Genomic DNA, 20,451 nt, shown 5'->3' on the forward strand with positions numbered 1-20,451 from the left:
AATTTATTAGACGTTTCAAAGCGAATTGTGAAAACACCGATGTGGCTCAAAACTTACACACACTTACAAACACCGATGTGGCTCAAGACTTCCAACAGGTCGGGTAATGTTCCGAAAAGTATCTGTTGGTTCGAGGCTGGTACAAAAAATTAAAGGGCGTCGCACCACCCACATTTCTAGCTCGAAGTTTAGTATCCAGCTCTCAAGAAAAGCAAAAAGTCCTTATAAAAAAAACGCTTAAGAAATTAGGAAGACATTTTCATAAGTCAAATTTCTGTAAAGGTCAGTAGGCAGCTCGCTCTCAAGAAAAGCAAAAACTCCATATAAAATGACGTACAAGAAATGGCTAAGACATTTTCTTGTATCAAATTTTCTTAAGGCAGTACGCAGTTCTTGCAATGCAATAGGGTATAGTCGTTGGAGTGCAATGGTGTATATATGTATAGCAGTTACAGTTGCACGGCTATAGTTGGCGACGGCGAGTACCGTTAGTTGTAGCAGAGGAAGAGGGAGGCCCCCACTTCGATGGAAAGACCAGGTGGAGAAGTACTTGGCTTCACTTGGCATTTCCAATTGGCGTCAGTTGGCACAGAAGAGAAACGACTGGCGTGCTTTGTTGAACTCGGCCAAAATAGCTTAGGCGGTTACAGCGCCAAATAAGAGGAAGAAGAAGAAGTACGCAGTTATTAAGAAATTAATTAAAATTTTTTTTCATGACCGTTTCCTTAGTGCTTGGAAGTTAAAAGTCCAAAGAATTCAATGGCATGCTTCCTTTCGTCCTATGACTACAGATCTCCTCTGGGGATCCTCCTGAAAATAGGGGAGTAATATTGTTGTTTTTGTTTTTGTAGCGGCTTACTTGAATAGATCGGCTTTTTCATCAAACGTTGTGAAGCTCAACTGACCTTGGAAGTGTGCAACTCCAACTGATGAATCTCTGCATGCCGGGCACTTGCTGGACACATCTGCGTTCGATCTGCTTAGGTACGAGTTTATCCCGCTGCAGTACCCAGAGCGAAGTTGGGCTAGTGTAGTGTGGGACCCCAGTTCGGACAAAGCTCTGTCCCATCCATGTCGGGTGGTTGTGTACCAAAAATCGCATTCACAGGTCGGAAGTCGATGTAGGTCAAGACTGACTCCCTGTGAAAGTCGTATATGACCTGCCGGTATGATGTGGGGTCCAGAGGTTGTTTCGTCCGTCAGTTCATATAGATGCCTCCTGACTTGCCTTGGCGAGTCGCACTTAGCGCATATGTCGCACCCTACTAGGAGCGGACATCCACAGGAGCAAGTAAGATTCGGCACAGAATTTTTAAACTCTCTAACACCTTTTAATTTTTCTTAATTGAGTAGCCATTTGTAATGAAATTTGTCAGCTAGAGAAGTGAAAGGATTGAAAGTCATAATTTATGTGTTGATCTATGAGTACCTTTCTTAAAACAAATGCAATGAGTAAATGTTTCGAATTTGTATACTCTTTTTGCTCAAAAAATCAATTTGCGTCTTGGAATTATGAAAGAGCATCTGTGAAGTGCAGAACGAAAGCGTATTCAAACGAAACATACTGACTTTGAAGTTGTTTAAGCCAAATTCATTTTAAAGTGGTTGAAAATACATGCCGGGAAAGGCAATTGACTGCTTCCTAGGACATCGCCATGTTAAATAAATGAGTTCGTTGCAGGTAGAATAGTGAGAATTTCAATTAAAATAAAGTAGCTTATAAATTACTTTCAAACTAATTCAATTTCCTGCAGGGTGTGTGTAAATACATAGCATATTTCTTTTATACATGGCTAGAATTATATTCACATACAGTACGTAATAGCATATTATGGTGCCAGCTTCCATTTATTGCTCAGAGAAAAATCCCAATCCTCTCTTTGTGAACGAACAAAATTTTTTTACATGGAAAAAATCTGGGTATTCATATTTTTGACGCTGACTGTATATATGTACCTACATGCAGTAATGGGCATTTATCATTAAGATAATTTATAGGAATAGATGTCAGCTATTCCGAAATTTTTTGTTAAATAAAATGAAATTAAATATGTAACAAGTAATTTTTAGCAAAAAAACCGACTTAATATATATATATATATATTATATATATATTTAATGATTCAATGATCGGATCTAAACCAGATTAGTATGGGACGCACTTTAGATAAGACAAGAAAAAATAAGAAATACACATTAATGTTGTTTTTGCTCTAATATCTGTTTGATATGCCTTGGTACTACCTTTTAAGTTGAATTTTCTTTAACTGTTTAGAAAAATTTCAAAAGGTTAGTCATCTCAGTTAAAGTAGTCCTTGCAAATATACACATACATAGAAGAAAAGGTTACTAGTTACCTAACTCAAATTTCTTACTATTTATAATAAGGAAGAAAAAAAACCCTGACTAAATTTTAAATTCACATAAAAAATACGAATATCCACAAAGATCTTAATGTAAATACGGTGCATGAGGACATAAGAGGGCTAAACACCAGTTACTCAGCACGGTTAATGAACCATCCAAATCGACTAGCGAGAGATCTTCTTAGCTCGAGATATGCAAGAAGACTAAAAGGATAGGATTTCTCCAATATCATCAAATGATGCGCAATATAATAAATCCGCCATATATTAATTTCGGCTCTGGAACTCGTCCTTACAGACCGACTACCCAACACCAGTGAACTTAAATATAGAGAAGCGAAGGCGCGGCGTGGAAACTAGTCCTTTCCACCCGCCCAGGCAGTGCGGCTCTGGAACTCGTCCTTTCAGACCGCCTGCCCAGCGCGATATCCAGCGATCCTCAACAGCTGTAATAAATATATATGTATTGTTAGTTTCGAAAGAAAGATTCAATAAATAAATACAAATCGTCACTAGACACGAATAAAGGCGCGCTAGTGTTTCGACGGCGAATAAAGACGCATACAAAAATTTTACGAAAAAAGGCGCTTAAGAAAAACTTCGCCGAAGAAAGACGCCTAACCTAGTTGACGGCGAAGGAAGACGCGTAATCATAGATTTATACTTGGCCAAGGACTGTCACTTCAGCATTATTCGCCAAAAACTCTTGACGGAATGTACATACTATTACACCCGCAAACATAGTTGACCGCGAAAAAAAGTTAACGCGTCCTTCTTCGCCGTCAAATATTTTAACGCGTCTTTCTTCGCCGTCAACTATGTTAAGAGTCTTTCTTTTTTTAAAAATGGCCCAGTAGGCGATTTTAAATTCAAATAGAATCTGTTTTCGAAGCTTACCAGAAGCACATCCCGCAAGAAAACTGCTTAAACGTAATCGGGGCACACCGTGCATTACCATTAGAATTGCTATTACCGCTACGAAATTACTTAAATGTAAAGCAAAAATTAAATGTGTTGCATTTCCACAAGGCACCTCAAGTATTAAAGTTTTTTATTTTATTTTTAATTTTTGTTGTAACATATTTTTAAACAACACATAAAAATGTTAATATTATTTTTATATCCTGGCGGCACATGCAACCAATCACTGTGCAGCATCGTACAACAATTCCCTATCGAATTCGTGCAGCGCAAATATTTGTATTTTAGTAGCAAAAGGCAACATAGAAAATAGAAAACAACAACTTTGCTCCACCCTCCAACGATGAATTTTTTTATTTTTTGGTTTCTTCGTCTTCTCTGGGATTGGGTGAATCGCCTTCGTTGGATAAACGAGGGTGAGTTAGGGAGCGACAATCAGCATTTCAGCGGCCGATAGTATTAAATGAGAAAAGAAGGGAATGGGCACGTTCAGAAGGCGCAACAGCTCTGTAAGTGTTGCGATTGCACCTTTTGAACGCGTTGTTGTGTACTTCTGATCAACTGAACAGTTGCGTGAGACTCTACATGTTGATGTGTACCGTTGAGAGAAGAATTTGACAGTTCAGGGGCCTATTTCATAAAAGTGACAGGTGCGACAATTGTCGATTTTTTTTTTTTATAAAATTTCACTGCCAGAATTGTCGGCGACATTTTTCCTGTTTCATATACGTTTGTAGGCAACTGTGAAAATTTTTGGAAAACGACAGAGATAATATGGAATGTTGTCTACAATTGTGCTGACAATTGTCACTCTGACAAAATTGTCGTGACAATGGCGACAAAACCAATTGGCTCCATCGGAAAGCTTTCACAGGAGAGTTTTGTAAATTTATTTATATGGTAATTGCGCGCATTTCATTCCTTTTCATTGATTTGAATGGTTCTTAAAACTAAAATAATGCACTATCACTGGCGACAATTTTGTCAACGATAATTTTAAACCCCGACAATGACAATTTGTCACTTTTTCAATAGAATTTCTGATGGAATTTAAGAGGTGGTGACAATTGTTTTTATGAAACCAAACTGTCGAATTTTCACTGACAACATGGAAATTGCCTTTCGTTACAAAATTATCTCTTTCGCTTTAGGAAATAGGCCCCAGAAGACATATAACGATCACTGATTTGTTTAGCAAACGGTTGCGCTCAACTGCTGCGCCTTCTGAACCTACCCAATATAATTTTCAAAAGTCATTGGATATTGATTATGACATTTACATAGTACATTCATACAGACTAGGAGTGCCAGTTACTGTAGAAAGGCGATCGTTTTTTCTTTTGTGCTTTTAAACAGTTTATTTATTTACAGTTTAACGGCTGACAATTTCTCTATAAACCATATTGTTTTGTAAAATCTCTTGGATATTCATACAAATTGCCGAGCCTGAAGTATTTTCCAACCAATTTTGGAACCATAAAACCTCTCCTTGAGGAAGCATAAACTAAAAAACACCAAGCAAAACAAAATGGGAAAACATACATAAAAGCTCTTAAAAAAATTAAATTAGTTCAAAATTAAACTTTTAATTTTACACGGCGATTAATTGAATTGCAACTATTCTTTAATAAGAATTAACCTACTTATAAATAAATTAAAAAACGGCACAGACCTGAATGTAGATGGCTGTCAAAACCACGTTCCTGGCCTATATAGTAGGCATTTATAATAATATATATATATATATATATATATAATTTAAATAAAATTCACAAACCAATTAAAAACTTGTCAATTGTTAGCTGCAGAAAATCACACAATTAGAATTAAACAATTTTTAATTGTGGTTAATAGTCCTTACAACTAAAATTTTTTTAACACTGGGCCACACTACAAGAGTGAAATTTATTCAACTTTACCTTCGTATTACTATTCGCGTTCGGCTTCGTATTCATACATTCGTACTCGTCTTCGTATTCGTCGTCTTCGTATTCGTCGCCGTCGTCTTCAAATTCGTTTTCGTATTAGTAAGTATTTGACATGGTTTTTGCATTCGTTTTCATCTTCGTCGTCGTATTCATCTTTGAATTCTCCGTATTCGCCCCGGTATTCGTCATCATATTCGCCTTCATTCATGTGTCGAGTCCAGTAGGTCTGTCTAACGAAGGTTGACAAAGTTATGTGAGCTAGACGCTACATACATTATGTTATCAAAAGCTCAAGAACAAGCTTCAAATCGAATACTAAATATTTCAGATGAAACTAAGGAGGTCTCAGTGCGGTCTAATACATTTTTTTTCTAACTGTGCACGATGTGCCGCGTGGAACAAGCTAGATGGACAAAATTCATTCCCGGATTTCCAGAAAAGTTGCTAAGTCTAATTTTTATGAAAACTCATATTTTGATACAGGATGCTGGATAAATTAAAAATGCAATGTTTCGAAAAGGTTAAAGCTACTTGTTTTATTCATTCTCGTTGATATTCAATGAAAATCCGATAAGGCCAAAATATGACGAAAGATCAAATCCATCTGATTCGGTCGGAGTTTTGCTTTGCTTTAAACATGCAAAATGTAGAATTCAAAGAAGTTGTTTCCTTTTCTGTATAACTTTTAAAACGGGAATTAGCAACCTTTCTCCTCTTATTTTTTTCTTTTCTTTCCTTTCTTCTCTTCTTTTTTTCTTTCCTTTCCTTATTTTCTTTTATTTTATTTTCCTTTCTTTTCTTTCCTTTTATTTTCTTTTCTTTTCTTTTCTTTTCTTTTCTTTTCTTTTCTTTTCTTTTCTTTTCTTTTCTTTTCTTTTCTTTTCTTTTCTTTTCTTTTCTCACTCTGTGGAACTCATTACCAGTCGGCAACAGTATTGCCGTTTTAGCCCTTTAGTGGCTAGAATTAGCTACCACATACTTTTTTTGGCCACATAAATTTAAAATTGCCCCTAGCCCTTTTTTTAGCCCTTTGGAGAATTTATTTATACTTGGCATGAAAAAGGGGTATATGCTTAATTTGATCTCATATTTTTTTCATTTATGTAAGAGATGAATTTTTAAACTAAGAAAGACTGATATATATACATATATGTAATGTATGTTCCTTACGTTTTTATACATACATACTGTAAAAGTGTTAGGGCTGTTAACTTATCTACTAAAAAAAAGCACAATGTTTAACAAAATGGTGGAAAAATTATGAAATTTCGGCTCTAATCATTTCGATCTTTCCTCGACCTCATTAGTAAAGAAATTAATATTGTACCAGCATGCTGGTAAGTTATATGCTTCGAGCCTGATGGTACAATCACTTGATGGAGCCAGTAAGCTGGTGTCGTATATTTCCCCTTTTATACAAAAAGTTCATTGTTTTTGAATTGAAAATGTTTGCGTGTATACTTATGTATGTATATGTAAGTAAAAAATTTTAGCTACGACTTTTTTTAGCTCTTTTTTAGCCCTTTTTTTAAAGGAATTTGGCTACCACTAAAAAAGATTCGCGGCAATACTAGTCGGCAATTTGGCGAGGGAGATATTTTCTTCTGGGCTGCTTTGATGGTGAAGAGTAAGTCATCATTAACTCTAATCCGGTGCTCCATGAACTTATAGGTTTTTACACGAACTTGCAGGAAGTTACAGGAAAAATGATCCCGTTCTCCAAATTCCTCCAAAATCCTATTTTTGGAGAGTTGTGTAGAGAATGAAGTTGCAAGATTTTAAGATTATATGAAGTGGTTGACACGAACTCGTAAAGGAATTTCTGTACGAAAAGTAAAGAAGATTCTGAAAAAAATCTGCAAGAAATTCTTCACATAGCAGCATTAATTTCTTAAAAAAATCGAAGTGTGCCCAGTTTATTTCATTTTAGAAAATTCGGCAAAAAATCGGATGAGATCTTTACAAATTCTTTAAAATTTTGCTACAATTCAGAAAAATGGTTTGCAGGGATATTCCAAATATTGCTTTTGTATGCGTATCCACAATATTCAAAATGAACAGAGTTTTTTTAATACAATTTGTGTATGTATTTATATATTTTCCATACTTTCAAGGAGAGCGGCAAATTAATTGTCATTCACCAATTCCAAGCAATTATTTTAAAAGCATATTTTGCATTGTTATCTTGATGGCGCAGTGAGTTGGGTAAGAGTGACCACCAACCTTCTTTTGTTCGCTTGCCGCTCACTCCTTTGGCAGTGAATGTCCTTTGGGACTTGCTGTTGGCCTAAGGAACAAAAAAAAAAACGTTGAACGAAGATATTCAAATTGACGCAAACAACCCACGACTGAAAGCTCTAAGTCGCTAGAGTATTGAGTGGCTTCTCACAAACAAACAAACAAACAAGCAAACATTCATACAAAAATAAGGCCAAGATTAGGTGTGCATGTACGTACTGTTGTTCGCTAGCTGCAAGGGGGTAAACGGGAATATCACAATGCAATAAAAAAAAAATCTGTTGGATGAATTATGAGACTTGCTGAAGATTTATGATTAGCAAAAGTAACGTTTTAAATTCTTCAATGACAACGGCGAAAACATAAGCGTATCTTTGCCAACCATTTACAATCATTCCTTCCACCCTTGCGCTTTCCTTCTTAGCTACTTATGAAAGTTTGTAGAAAAAGCAAACAAAAGAAAATTTTACATTCGGTCGGTTGGCAGCAAAATCCTTCGTCCGGGCTCGGCTCGAATATAAATTTCCTGCGATTAGGTTGAATTTCAATTTACCACGCCACTCACTAGGTACGCAAATTACTGCGATATTTTTCCTTTATTTAGCGTGGGCGTGGCAGTCAGCTCAATTGGCAATTTTTTCGTAACGACATAAATCAAATTTGCCACTGGGCAATGAATAATGGTGGAAATTGAAATAATACTTTAGGCGCTGATGTTAGTTTAGCATTAAATGTGAAGCGCGAAGAAAAGCGTTTAATGCCCATGTGTGCGCATTGGAGAACAATGCGTAAATTTCATAGTAAAACTTGAAGAGAAATGTCAGCTGAAAAAGACTGCGACTAATCTCTGATGAGAATATTCCGGGACTAGTCTCAATCGGGTACAATTAAGCATTAATTAGTCGCAACTAGCCTTATACGCGTATAATTGGAAATCAGTTAGTAACCGACTCTTCACTAACGGGTACAATTAACGATTTAATGATATGTAGGCACTTAGTCAACGAAATTTCATATGCAATGTTGGCATGTAGAGAGAGTGTTCGCCCAGCAAAACTGTGGACCCCGGTTCGAATCGCAGTTGGCGCAAGTTACGATTTTTATATATTAAAATTGCGAAGTAACATAAATTCGCCTTATTGCCGTTTGCCTTATGGCTGGTACTAAGGGGCGCTCATCAGTTCATCGGCGTCACATTCCTGGATATACCGATGTGGTCCGATTAAAAACAGCATTTCTGCTTGCCAACAGTGCAAGGGTAGTAACTTAATAAATTTGATGTAGCAGAGCAAAGGACCCGGCGATCTAGAAGATATTTTATAACCCTATGATAAGTGCACTACAGCCAAAGATACTATAAGCTTACCATCTACAGTTATAGATGTGTTTTAGTCTTAGTTTGTTATTCTGATCCGACATCTCAAGCCAATCAGATAATCATGACCGGTAAGGTACGCAGCGGTCGCCCCTCGGCGTCATAAAATCCGTTTGCGTCGTAAATTTGTAGGTCTCTCCATTTTTGTAACCACAGGAAGACGAACAGTACAATTGGAGGAGAAGCTCAGCCAAAAACGTATCAAAAGTGTAAGCGGCAAATATTATATTCTGGCAGGTTCTGCAATTCACTTCTGAGTGAATTTGTGTCAAGTTCGCTTTGAATTCAAATGAGCAGGGGCTGAAATTCACTCGGAAGTGAATTCCAGAACCTGCGCGATTATCATTTGCTATCTAGCAAAGGGATAGTCAAAGAGCCTAGCCTTTCGAAGGGCTCTACTGCTCCTCTATAGGTACTTACTGAGTTTACTAACTCGCTAATCGTAAGTCTCGAGGAATGCAAACTTATTCCGTGAAAGGATTTCGTATTGAAGTATTTCTCGAAGATAACATAACATAACATAATTATTTACCAAAAGTGCTCATTTTTTCTATAGTTTTACAATTTCGTAATTTATTTTTCAATTTGATAATTTTTCCATTTTCTATTTGTTAAGTAGAGTAGATATTCCTCTCACATAGGACATTTCTTTTCAGTTTAACCCATCATCTGTGAGACTAAAGCTTTCTGGGCAGCCTGACTGTTAGAGAAGATCAAACTTAAATGCTTACATCTTAGTCTCGCGAAGGTTGGACAGTGTGAGATGATTCCACTTCAACTTTCTCTTGACAGCTGATACAAAAGGATCAGTCGAAATTCCTAGTCTCATCGGATGAATACCAATCGCACAATGGCCTGTCAGAACCTCCATCACTGTTTTAAAGTGCTCTATGAAAACAGTTTCTGCAGCAGAGAAACGTTTTCTTTTGCTTTTTATTTCACAAAAGGACCCGGTTTCCTTTGACTAATAGCAGTACGTGCTGCGACAATTCTGTCTGCAATATCCGCAGACGCCGTTTTCAACATATGTTCGTAGGTGTGGTTCCTAATGTTCCGATAATTCCTGTTTTACAAGTGAAGCCTTCTCTAGTAAGTTGCACCTGACAAGAGCTCCTTGAAACAATATAGGCTTAAATCTGGTTTCCTAAAGCTAATGAATTAATTTGTGCGAGAGACCCCACCTTTTACTGACAGCTCTCCTAGAGCACTACAAGGCAACCGACACCTTTCCTACCATTTCCTCAATGTTAGGCTTCAGGTAACCTTTATCCAGATCAAAAGGGTGTATAAAAGTAGGCCCTTAACCAAAAGTTCCACGTCATCTATATAGGCGATCACCCGGCAACCCACTTTTTGTGGGCGGGCGGTATTAACCGACCTTCAGTCACGAGGAATCGCGTTTCTTATGTACAGGTCTATCAGTCTCTTTAGCGACTGATAGAGCCTAAAGAGACTGATAGGCCTAAAATCCTTAGGGGGAAACATGAGATATTTTTATCATGCGTCAAAAAGTGCGATAGTGATCCGAAAATTGTCGCTAACTGGTTACAGAATCTTATTCCTGAAGCAAAAAATATCGCAAAGAAGTACATTTGACGGTATTTCGAAGTACGAAGTACAAGAGAGAAAAAAGAAATACTGTACTTCCGAAAGAAGTACGGTTGGTCACATTACTAATACTACAAAAAACTCCAAAAATTTTAATTCCAATCTATTTTTTAAAGGGCGAAAATAAAAAAAAAAACTAAAAAACATCCGCATTGCATATATGTACACTCCTTAAAATAGTGGTTAATTTTGAAGTAAAACGTAAAATTTTTTGTCATCTAAAAAAAAAAAAAAAAAATTCCAAAATAATTTAAAAGCTTTCTTCAATAGGGCTAACTTTCAGTTTTCACTAGGCATTAGAAGAAAAAAAAATTTTATCACTACGTTGGGCATTAAACATATGACATTTTTAGAATGGCATATGTACATTTTTTGTCATTTCGTTGCCTGGCGGAAATTCGGTTTAAGAATTTGTGAAGTTTCTGTTGAGTGATCATATCCAGGGAACGCATTTTATGGAAATTGCCTTTTTTTCTTCTAAAGAGATTGAGTATATTCGATTAAGAATNGTAAAACGTGAAATTGCCTTTTTTTCTTCTAAAGAGATTGAGTATATTCGATTAAGAATGTCCACGATTTAGCTTTCCTTGATTCCATAGATATACATTTGGTGTTGCCTTAAAATATTTGCCTTTGTTTGCCTTTTCTACCTTAAAGGCCAGTATGTAGCTCTCAAGAAAAGCAAAAACTCCCTATAAAATGACTTAAAAGAAGAGGCTAAGAAATTTTCAAATTTCCTTAAGGCAGTACACAGTTCTTAAGAAATTTGCTATGCTTTCTAGTGCGGTTTTCTAATTTTTTTTGTGAAAAACGAGCACAAGGCAACCAATGTCTGCAACTTCCGAGTGAATTTCAGCCCCTACCCATTTGAATTGAAAGCGAACTTGCCGGAATATGAAGGTTTTAAACGTTCCATATTTAAATTGAGCGCCACTTGTATCAACTCACGTCGATCGCACGTATAAAAATGCTGCCAGAAAACTTCCTGAAATTTTTGTGGCGAAACAGATTGTTTTGGTTTTTAGTCAGGAAATGGGCATGGTTTCAAGCTTGTTATTATGAATAGTACCTTAAGGCCGCCGTTGAATATGTTATCTTTGATCCTGTGACCGAGAGCAAAGTCGTATGGTATTGCCGTTCCATTAACTTTGAGTTGAAACGTCATGTGCCACTAAAAAGTGTTTTACAGGCGCAAAAGCATGAGCTGGAACTCCATTTTTATTTTACCTGAAATTGTAGTCGAGAATATTTAACCTTTTCAGCTACAGAATTTCCCAAAGAATAACCGTAAGATCAAACTCTTTTGACTAATGAACGGTCTAAATTTAAGATTTGTACTTTACTTAGGTAAAATTGTGAATCCAATGAATGAACAACCGTGTACTTTCGACACTTGCAAATATATGTGGTGCTATCCCTTATAATGCCTTTAAATTCCACGAGGCTGTGAGCCAAGAAGAATGCCAGGCTTTGTTATCAGCATTGTCGGCCTTTGCAGTTTTTCTGCATCAGTAGTTCTGTATTTTTTGTGAGTAAACAAAAAAGGAAAAATCATCAATGAAATCAATCCGCTTGATAAAAGAAAAAAAAAACACAGTTGGATACTGGTAAAAAGCATTTGGTGTTAAAACCGGAAGCGACTTTTCCAACGACACTGACATCGACAGCAAGCGACACAGCTTCGAACAGCAAAAACCAATGAATGATGTAAAAATTAATATCCTGGAAAAATCATCAGCCATAATCAAGCGGCATTCTTACTCTACCCAGATATGTCGCCACGTCTCTGTAACACCAACTCAGACAAAATCACCACAAGCAAATTTTTTTATGCATATTTAAATTTTCTTTTTATTGTTTTCGTATAATTTTGATTTCGTTGCTGCTGTAACAGCAATTTCGCACCCCCATCAGCAGCCGTTAGACGTGGGTAGGTGAGTTCACTTCAATGCGACAAACGAAAATTTCATCGCTCACTGCAGTAAATGATTTATGAAATTGTTGCTTTCACATCTTCATCGTCAATTAAGCACAGCCTGCGCGCGGCACGCATACATACATACATATGCACAGAGCTACTCCGTCTTTTATTTCGATTTCTTTTGTTTATTTTTTTGGTGAGTTAAGTGAAAAGAAATTTTCAATCTTGTTCGTCATTATTACACTTCCTCCTTCATATTTCCTGTGAACATCTATTCTGTCAACTCTACTGCCTGCCGTCTGCAGCAAGCGCGATTGACACGCCGCTGGCGTTTGGCGTGGTGTTGATTGCGTGACGAATATGCGAAGGTTCATTGAGTACACCTGACTCCAACTGCGCATACTTCTGAGCGGTTTATTGTCTTATCGTTTGCCCCCACCATCTTTGTCGGGATTACATCAATTTACCATATTTTTTGCCTGGACTACGACGTCTACTTTCTGCTCCAGAACTCGATGGACCATATTTGCAAAATCAGTTACGTCAGCGGGCGGTCTTCTTTTACGGTTAGGTGAAAATCTGAAAACTGACTGGGTATTACGAGGATACGGAGGAGGATGCTACGTTTATATTGGACGGAGAACTGTCCTGGCAATGCAATTCCGAAGTTGCATCCAGCAAAGCTATGACTTTTTATATGATTCCAATACTGCGGTTAATAAAATGGGATTACGCACCGCGTATATTGGATTACACAGAAGCTGCTTCAGTACAAAATTACAAGCAGATGCAACTGATTGCATTCGTGAGTATGAGACATACTAATGTTAAGCGCTCAGACTACTGAGCTCATATTTTCCCTTAAAAAACTTCACCACACGAATTCCATAGAGGAACAAATGGGCACTAAAGTATATGAACTTACCCATAGAATCAGGCATCACCTACTCACAAGAGTGAAATAAACCCCTTTCTAGTAACCAAATATTTCTCCTCTTCGGCTGAAAACGGCGGCTATTGAATCAATCAGTTATAGAGTTTTAAAATTATATGATTTCTGTGGTGAACTTCGTGAGATAGGATGTTACAACTGACCAGGCACCTTTGAAAGAATTTGTTTCTTCGATCGATCTTCACCAATGGCAGCACGACAGATTGGTACAGCAGACCTCATCATATTGCTTAAGCCATAAACTTTTTTCAGTCACCTCCACTCTTTAAATGATGGTCGTAGAAAGAGTTTCCTCCCCTCCGCTTCGCGACTACTGCAGCGTACATTAGGTGAAAGAGTTGGCCACCCATAAGGCAGGACGAAGTTTCCCCAAAGATATACAGAGAAGAGAGAGCTTTTCATCTTCTATGACATTTGGGCAGTTCTGTAAACAGTAGACTCACACTGAATGCCATACATCTCTGATATGAATAACTCATTGAGGGACATCACAATGCTGCGAGGTCCACATCAGAGATTGGCGTGCGGTTTGCCACAATTATTACATACTCAAATCAACTGCGGTATCTTGCCTTCGCCAACCATTCAAATGCGGTGGCATGCTTTCTGTAGTAGATCAAATGCGGTGGTTGCTGGTCCCGATCATTCGGAACACCGGTTTACCGAAGTCAATATGAGTATGCGCTGTTAAAATGATCGTTGCTGCGACGGTATTTGCCAGCACTGCACGCTTTGCAGTGGTGATCATTCATCCACCGCTGTTAATGTGAGTACGCTTAAAGTCACAAAAATAGCATTGCATGCCATTTTCTGGTCAACATCAGAAAAGATCTTTTATTTAGTTGTTCCCCGAATTGGCCTCATAAGAGTTATTGTTATAAATGTTGTTCATTCCTCGTTGGTACAGTTTTCATTCTGGAATAATCTATTCAAGAGCAAAGCTTTGTTCTATTCTCACAAAAAAAGGAAATTTTTCAACCTTTCAGGAAACTTGAACCAGACCTCTTCGACAATATTGAACGTAATTTAAAACTCGCAAGGTTTATTTAGGCAAAGAAATGTTTGATATCCTCGGGACGCGGACTCATTCTCATGACGGGAGACGATTCGTACTTTATCTGCTTAGCTTCCAAAGTTAGCAACAAATGGCATATATGTACGTATATATGTATGTAACGTGAGCAGTCCACTCAACGTCCCAAGCAGCGCTAGCCGCACTCCTGGGGCTTTCAGCAATTCTCGTATATTTTAGGTAAATTCGGGGCGGAGAATTGAATTAGTTTTAGAATTGTCAGCGAGTATGAAAACGTTGTAAGCGAAACGTACTGCGAAATTCCAAATTTGATAGAAGCCTCCAAGCGGGCATTGCTATCTACTTCCAGTAACTGCCATTAAGCGAAGTTCACAGACTGTCATATGTAGTCGGCAACCATAAATTCGATATGTGTTCGGCAACGTTGAATATTCCTGTAATCTTTAAGGCAGAGCATGATAAATCTATGCGGGCCAGTGCGCGTGGAGAGGATTTGAGACAGGACTTGTAGAAATGGTACGAGCTGAAAGTCTCTCTGAGATGCCTGCTCTCACAAGTCGAGGGGAGTTATCTTATGATTTTTGGAGGACTATCTCTTTGAAATTCTATAATGTTAATTTACTGCTCTAGTTGAGTCCACTTGTAACAATAGCAGCTCGTCCACCTTACCTTATCAATGTCACCGACAAAAAAAGGTTCGTTCCTTAAATTTTTTATTTTATTTTTATTAAATTCGACACAGTATTTCTTATATATATGTATTTTTATGTAATTATATACCCCATCTTAAGGTCTAGTCGATTTGCGTTATTGAAGCCTCATCTGCACTGGAACAACGACTGCTCTCGCCATCAGTGCGATACTTAATCGAGTCGATAATTTCCACATCGATGTCGCGTTCGCGATTACTGCCACCAAAACTCGCGCAATTATCCACCGAGGCTCGTCCATCGGAGTCAGCATCACAGTCGGGCTCAGATTTATTGTCATTATCATAACTGTTGCTACTACCGCCACCGGCAGCTGCTGCTGCATTCGAAGCAAGGAGATCGCGCGCCGCGAACTGACTATAAAGACGCGGCAAATGCTGCAGCATGTAGCTGGCGCTATTTTTCGTAAAAGGTTGATTTTCTTTAGCCTCACCCAAATCATAATATTTTGTGTAATTTTCAAATTTGCTAGCCATTGCAGAGGAGGTCAAATTGATGGCATCTAGCGTATGACTCGCTGCGGAATTTGTGTCGTTTGCACGCGGTACGGGCACCGTGAACGCTGAACCCTGTCGATGCTTGTTCAGCAGACTGGCACCTGTGGCACTGCCACCGGATGACTCCGACTCACTGGTCGCATTGCTGTTATCGGCGCTGGTGAGCGGCGAAATATTCTCTTTTTTGCGATCATATATGTGACCCGATACACGTAAATCGATGAAGAAGTGCAATGGGTCGATGCCGTAGGGTGGGTAGAGCGGTGGATACCACACAGGCGGAGGTGGCGGTAAGACCAAATCCTGTGGCGGCAGTGAAGCAGCGGGCGGAGTGTCCTGCAGCGCGGCATCCACTGCACCACCTCCACCGCCCGCTCCAGCACAATCAGCATTAGCAGCCGTGGCAGCAGTTGAGTCTGGTGTGGTGACGTTGCCTGCATCGCCCCTACCAACCTTAACATCTGTTGCATCTTTGGTGGCATTATCCATCTTGCGATATTTATTGGCTAAGTGGAAATATGGCTTATTTGTTAGTTCCAATGGCTTCTCCAAGCCAACAGACGCAGCGGCATTGCTTGCTAGCTGCTGTTGTTGTTGTTGCTGCTGCAGCTGCTGTTTCTCCTCCGCCTCCTTACGCTCACGCAAGTGTTCATAATAGGGTCGGTGGTGAGCCCAAGTGCGCTTCCGTGGCCTGCGTGCCAACACCATCGACTGTTGCAGCTGCAGATTGCGCGCATTCTCGTTGTTGCGTGCCTGCACCAGTGAGCGTAGCATGTCACTGAAGAAAAAGTTGTTGGCACCCACCGGTGTGGAGTACAAGTAGGGAGGCGTGGCTGCCATCAGTCGGCTGACAAAGTCCTGATTGCGCATCTCATGAATATTAGACTTTCGCGGTGTGGCAGTGGATGCGGCACTCGTGGGCGAGGAGGACGACGAAGATGAGTTGGCTGTCGTGGTATCCTTTCCTGCGCATTTCTGTTGCTGTTGTTGTTGCTGTTGCTGCAAGAGTTGCTGGCGTTGATGTTGCTGCTGCTGCTGTTGCTGCTGCTGCTGTTGCTGTTGGTGATGTTCATCCGACATGACCGCCTGCCGAGCAACTGCAAGTCAAATAAGCTGTAGACGGAGAGAGATAGAGTAAAAGAAAGTAGATTTTAATGTTTGTCTTTACGAAGCAAGCTGCACGTCTTAAGTGTCTTAAGTGTAGGAAATGCAAACACAATAAGAAACAATAAGACAATGTCATTTAAATGTTCTTCTCTTGTACTTTTCAGATTTGCTAGACAGTAAATGGAAACCTGTCGACAATGCCCACCCACGCGTTTGTTTGCATTTAGTCCCTAAGGTATTGCGGATTATAGCTGAGTGCCTGAACAAAGCAGATTGTTTCGTGTATTAAGTTGTTTTTGATTTCAATAAAATGCACTGTGAGATTTATTTACATATTTTGCAAGTGGGTGGTAGCAGTAGCTACATTCTAAGTATGCGGCAACCATTTGGTAATGCTCGGTCTGATGCAAATCTTCATTTTGGTCGTAATTGTTTTGGGTAAAAATATCTAAAGGAGGGGGTATGCACACATAAATACATATCAAATATTTAGTCAGTCGCTTCCCATTAGATATTAAAGAAAATCATAAGTTTTAAAAGAAAGTTTAGAATGAACTCAGGATCGGAAGATTCTTTAAGAGGCATTTTTTTTTTTCAAAAATTAAAAACTGTAACGAAAGTTAATTTATTTATATAATCTTTGTTATCATACATTATAAGTATTTTTTAAAGAAAATTTCTTTCAAATAATGGACGTAACTGCGCTTGTGGTGGTCCATTCGGCACTTGGCCTCGAATACCTCCGTCGTAGCCGGCCTATTCATGTAGACTTTTTCACTTTACATAGCCCCAAAGAAAAAAGTCTAAAGGTGTTATGTCACATGATGTATGTATGTGGCCAACGCATTGTTCCGAAGCGTGAAATGAAGTGTTCACCGAATCATTCTCGCAGTAAGTCAAATATTTCCCGGACTGTACGGCAAGTAACGCCATCTTTTTTGAATCAAATGCCGTCGAGACAACGGGCTTTAATTTCTGACATCAAATAGTCCGTTATCATGGCCATACCTAAACAAAAGCGTCAGCGTTGTCTGGCTGTCAAAAATTTTCATGCCCATACTATTTATATGAATTATAATGAAATAACGCGGCGTCTACGCTGAGCGGCTGGATAATCCGATTTTGACAGGAAGTTAGGAAGTGAAGTTGGTTGCAGAAAACGGCTAAACTGTAATTTTCGTATTTCGAACAAACAAACCTATGCTTGTCGTTGGTGCTATTTCCGCATTTGACGTAACGTTGCGGCTTTTGTTTAGGTATGGCACTTCGGCGTTAAATCTAGGCATAAAAAAAAAACGCTCCACCCAACGCTTTTATTTAGGTATGGCAGTCTTTCTATGATGAACTGTCAAACAATACTGAACAAAAATCAGTTGACAGGACGATTAAGAATCTGCCATTAAATTCCCACTAATAAGAGTACTTGCAAAGAATCACCCGTTATAAGTAAAGAAGAAGTATTATTTGAGGACTAATATCGTTTTTCAGTCAATAAATACTTTTGGAACATACTCCAACCCTAAAGAGCGCACCAAGTACTTTGGGTAATTATTTATTTATTTATCGAGCTGACTCCCAGAAGCCTCATGCTCTTTACGGTGGCCCTAATAGCCCAGTACACTATGTAGGTGTTACTTTGAGCCTATCAACTAAACAAATGCTTTGACGCTATATGGTAATAGTAAGGTCAGTCTTACTCTATCGTATACTGATATCCTTAAGCTAATAAACGCTTATACGAAATTACTACCAAAAATAGGTAGGAGCAAAAGGCGGCCGCATGTCTACTGGCTGCCAGGCCATAAGAGCATGTCAGGAAATGAAATATTGGATGAGATGCTAAAAGTGCACTTCCTTCAGCACTCGACCAACATACATACAGAAACTTTTAATTACATATAAACAAGATAAGAAACAAGTGATCTAAAAAAAGTTTTAAAGCAAGCTTATATTAGTNTTTAATTACATATAAACACGATAAGAAACAAGTGATCTAAAAAAAGTTTTAAAGCAAGCTTATATTAGTGGTTAACAAAAAAAAAGGAACAGTTCAGCGCCTTCGTCTTGGTCTGCAGGCTGTATCGGAGACGCACCCGCTAAATTTAAACCTAGAATACGTGGTATGGCTAAGAGCAAATCCAAGTAAAAAAAGAAAGCACAAAAAATATCGATAACAAAAGTGATAATAATATCGATAGCAAAATCGATAAAATAGTCGATAAAAAATCTATCAAATCGATATCAAAATCGATAAAAAATCTATTAAAATATCGATAACAAAATCGATAAAAAATATCGTTAACAAAACCGATAAAACATCGATTATTATATCGATAAGTCACGAGAATTTCGAAAATCTCTAAAATCCCGAAATAGTCCCCAGATTGATGATTTAATTACCTTTATTTTAATCTTTCTTCATCTATCTTCATCTTTACTTTTATCGGTATCCTCATCCTCATATTTTTCTTTATATTTATCATATTTATCAGGGAACGGAGTTTATGGAAATTGCCTTTTTTCTGCTAAAGAGATAGAGTATATTCGATTAAGAATGTCCACGATTTAGCCTTCCCTGATTCCATATATACACATTTGATGTTGCCTTTTATTGCCTTTTTAAGATAAATATTTGCCTTTTTTTGCCTTTTCTACCTTTAAAAAAGTGATTATAGCATTTACATTTTTTTTTTTAAGATTAAAAAATATACACATGCCCATGCGGCTTATAGAAGCGCATGGACCTCTTGCCAAATTGGTGTCGGAAAAATTCAAAGCCGTTTTCTCAGCTAACGTAGGCTTGGAGACAATAAGGGGTGTGGATAAAATTGTAAAGGGCGAGGAAAACGCTCTTATTCCTGATAATATGAACGTTTCAAACGTTCCATATTTACATAAATTGGGCTCCACTTGTATCAACTTACGTCGAGCGCACATTTAGTACATTCAAGGCTTTTCTTCGCGAAAATCGAATGAAAATGCTGCCAGAAAACTTCAAAATGCATCTTGTGGTTCAATGTTACTACAACTATACAGATTAAAGTTTTATGAGTTAGAAACTCGAAAGGATAAAATAGTCAAAGATTCAAAGTACAAATTTTTCATATAATGAAACTAGTTCATAGTTTTTCTCTTTTTACTTGTAATATAAACATTTCTAAAATAAATGTATTTTTTGATTGTTCTTCCTATTTTCTGTATTTTTTTAGTGCCTTATTTTGCTTTTTTTCCAATACCTAGTGCCTTTTCCTGCCTTTTTAGCTACTTTATTTTGCCTTTTCCAGGCTATTTCGTTATTTTATTTTGCCTTTTTTATAGGTTTTTAGGTCCTAAAAATCCGTTCCCTGCTAATGAGGATTTAGTGACATCGTCGCACTTGCTGTGAATCCTAAACGATATATAGCAGACAATGACACTAGTGACAATGTCATGCAGGTGTACTCCTATCAAAGACTTATAACAGACAATGTGTTGCAGCGGTCACTTATAAAAAGTTCGTTGCAGGACATTGCCGCTTGGATATCATCAATGATCACTGCATGGCAAAGTCATGCAGATGACATCAACGACGAAATTACGTCATGAACGACTTCCATACAAACGGAGCCCAAAGTCATTTAAGACATTCGCTACGGGGTAGCTGAGTGTGCGGAGAGGTGTGCTACTAAATATTTGTTAGCTTTCAGGAGGTCCCAGGCTCGAACTCCGTCAGAAGCAACACATTAAAATTATTTATTCAAATTGAAATAATTGCTAAATCTTAAAATTGTTTTTTGTTCGGTTTCCAGTAACTAT

The 20,451-nt window shown here is 38.1% G+C and overlaps 1 protein-coding gene across 1 annotated transcript in view; it reads right to left on the minus strand.

Annotated features, from left to right (window-relative positions):
- Positions 1–15,087: 15,087 nt before the first annotated feature.
- Positions 15,088–20,451, minus strand: part of LOC108363173 (probable basic-leucine zipper transcription factor R) — a 17,429-nt gene continuing 12,065 nt past the window's right edge. Inside the window, exon 2 of the mRNA XM_017616454.1 lies at positions 15,088–16,662. Coding sequence (XP_017471943.1) covers positions 15,136–16,629 — 1,494 coding nt within the window. The 5' untranslated portion in view covers positions 16,630–16,662 and the 3' untranslated portion in view covers positions 15,088–15,135. The remainder of the gene's footprint in view (positions 16,663–20,451) is intronic.

Source organism: Rhagoletis zephyria, unplaced genomic scaffold (genome assembly GCF_001687245.7).
Source record: "Rhagoletis zephyria isolate East Lansing unplaced genomic scaffold, Rhagoletis_zephyria_1.1 Rzeph_scaffold_01206, whole genome shotgun sequence".
Lineage (NCBI taxonomy): Eukaryota > Metazoa > Arthropoda > Insecta > Diptera > Tephritidae > Rhagoletis > Rhagoletis zephyria.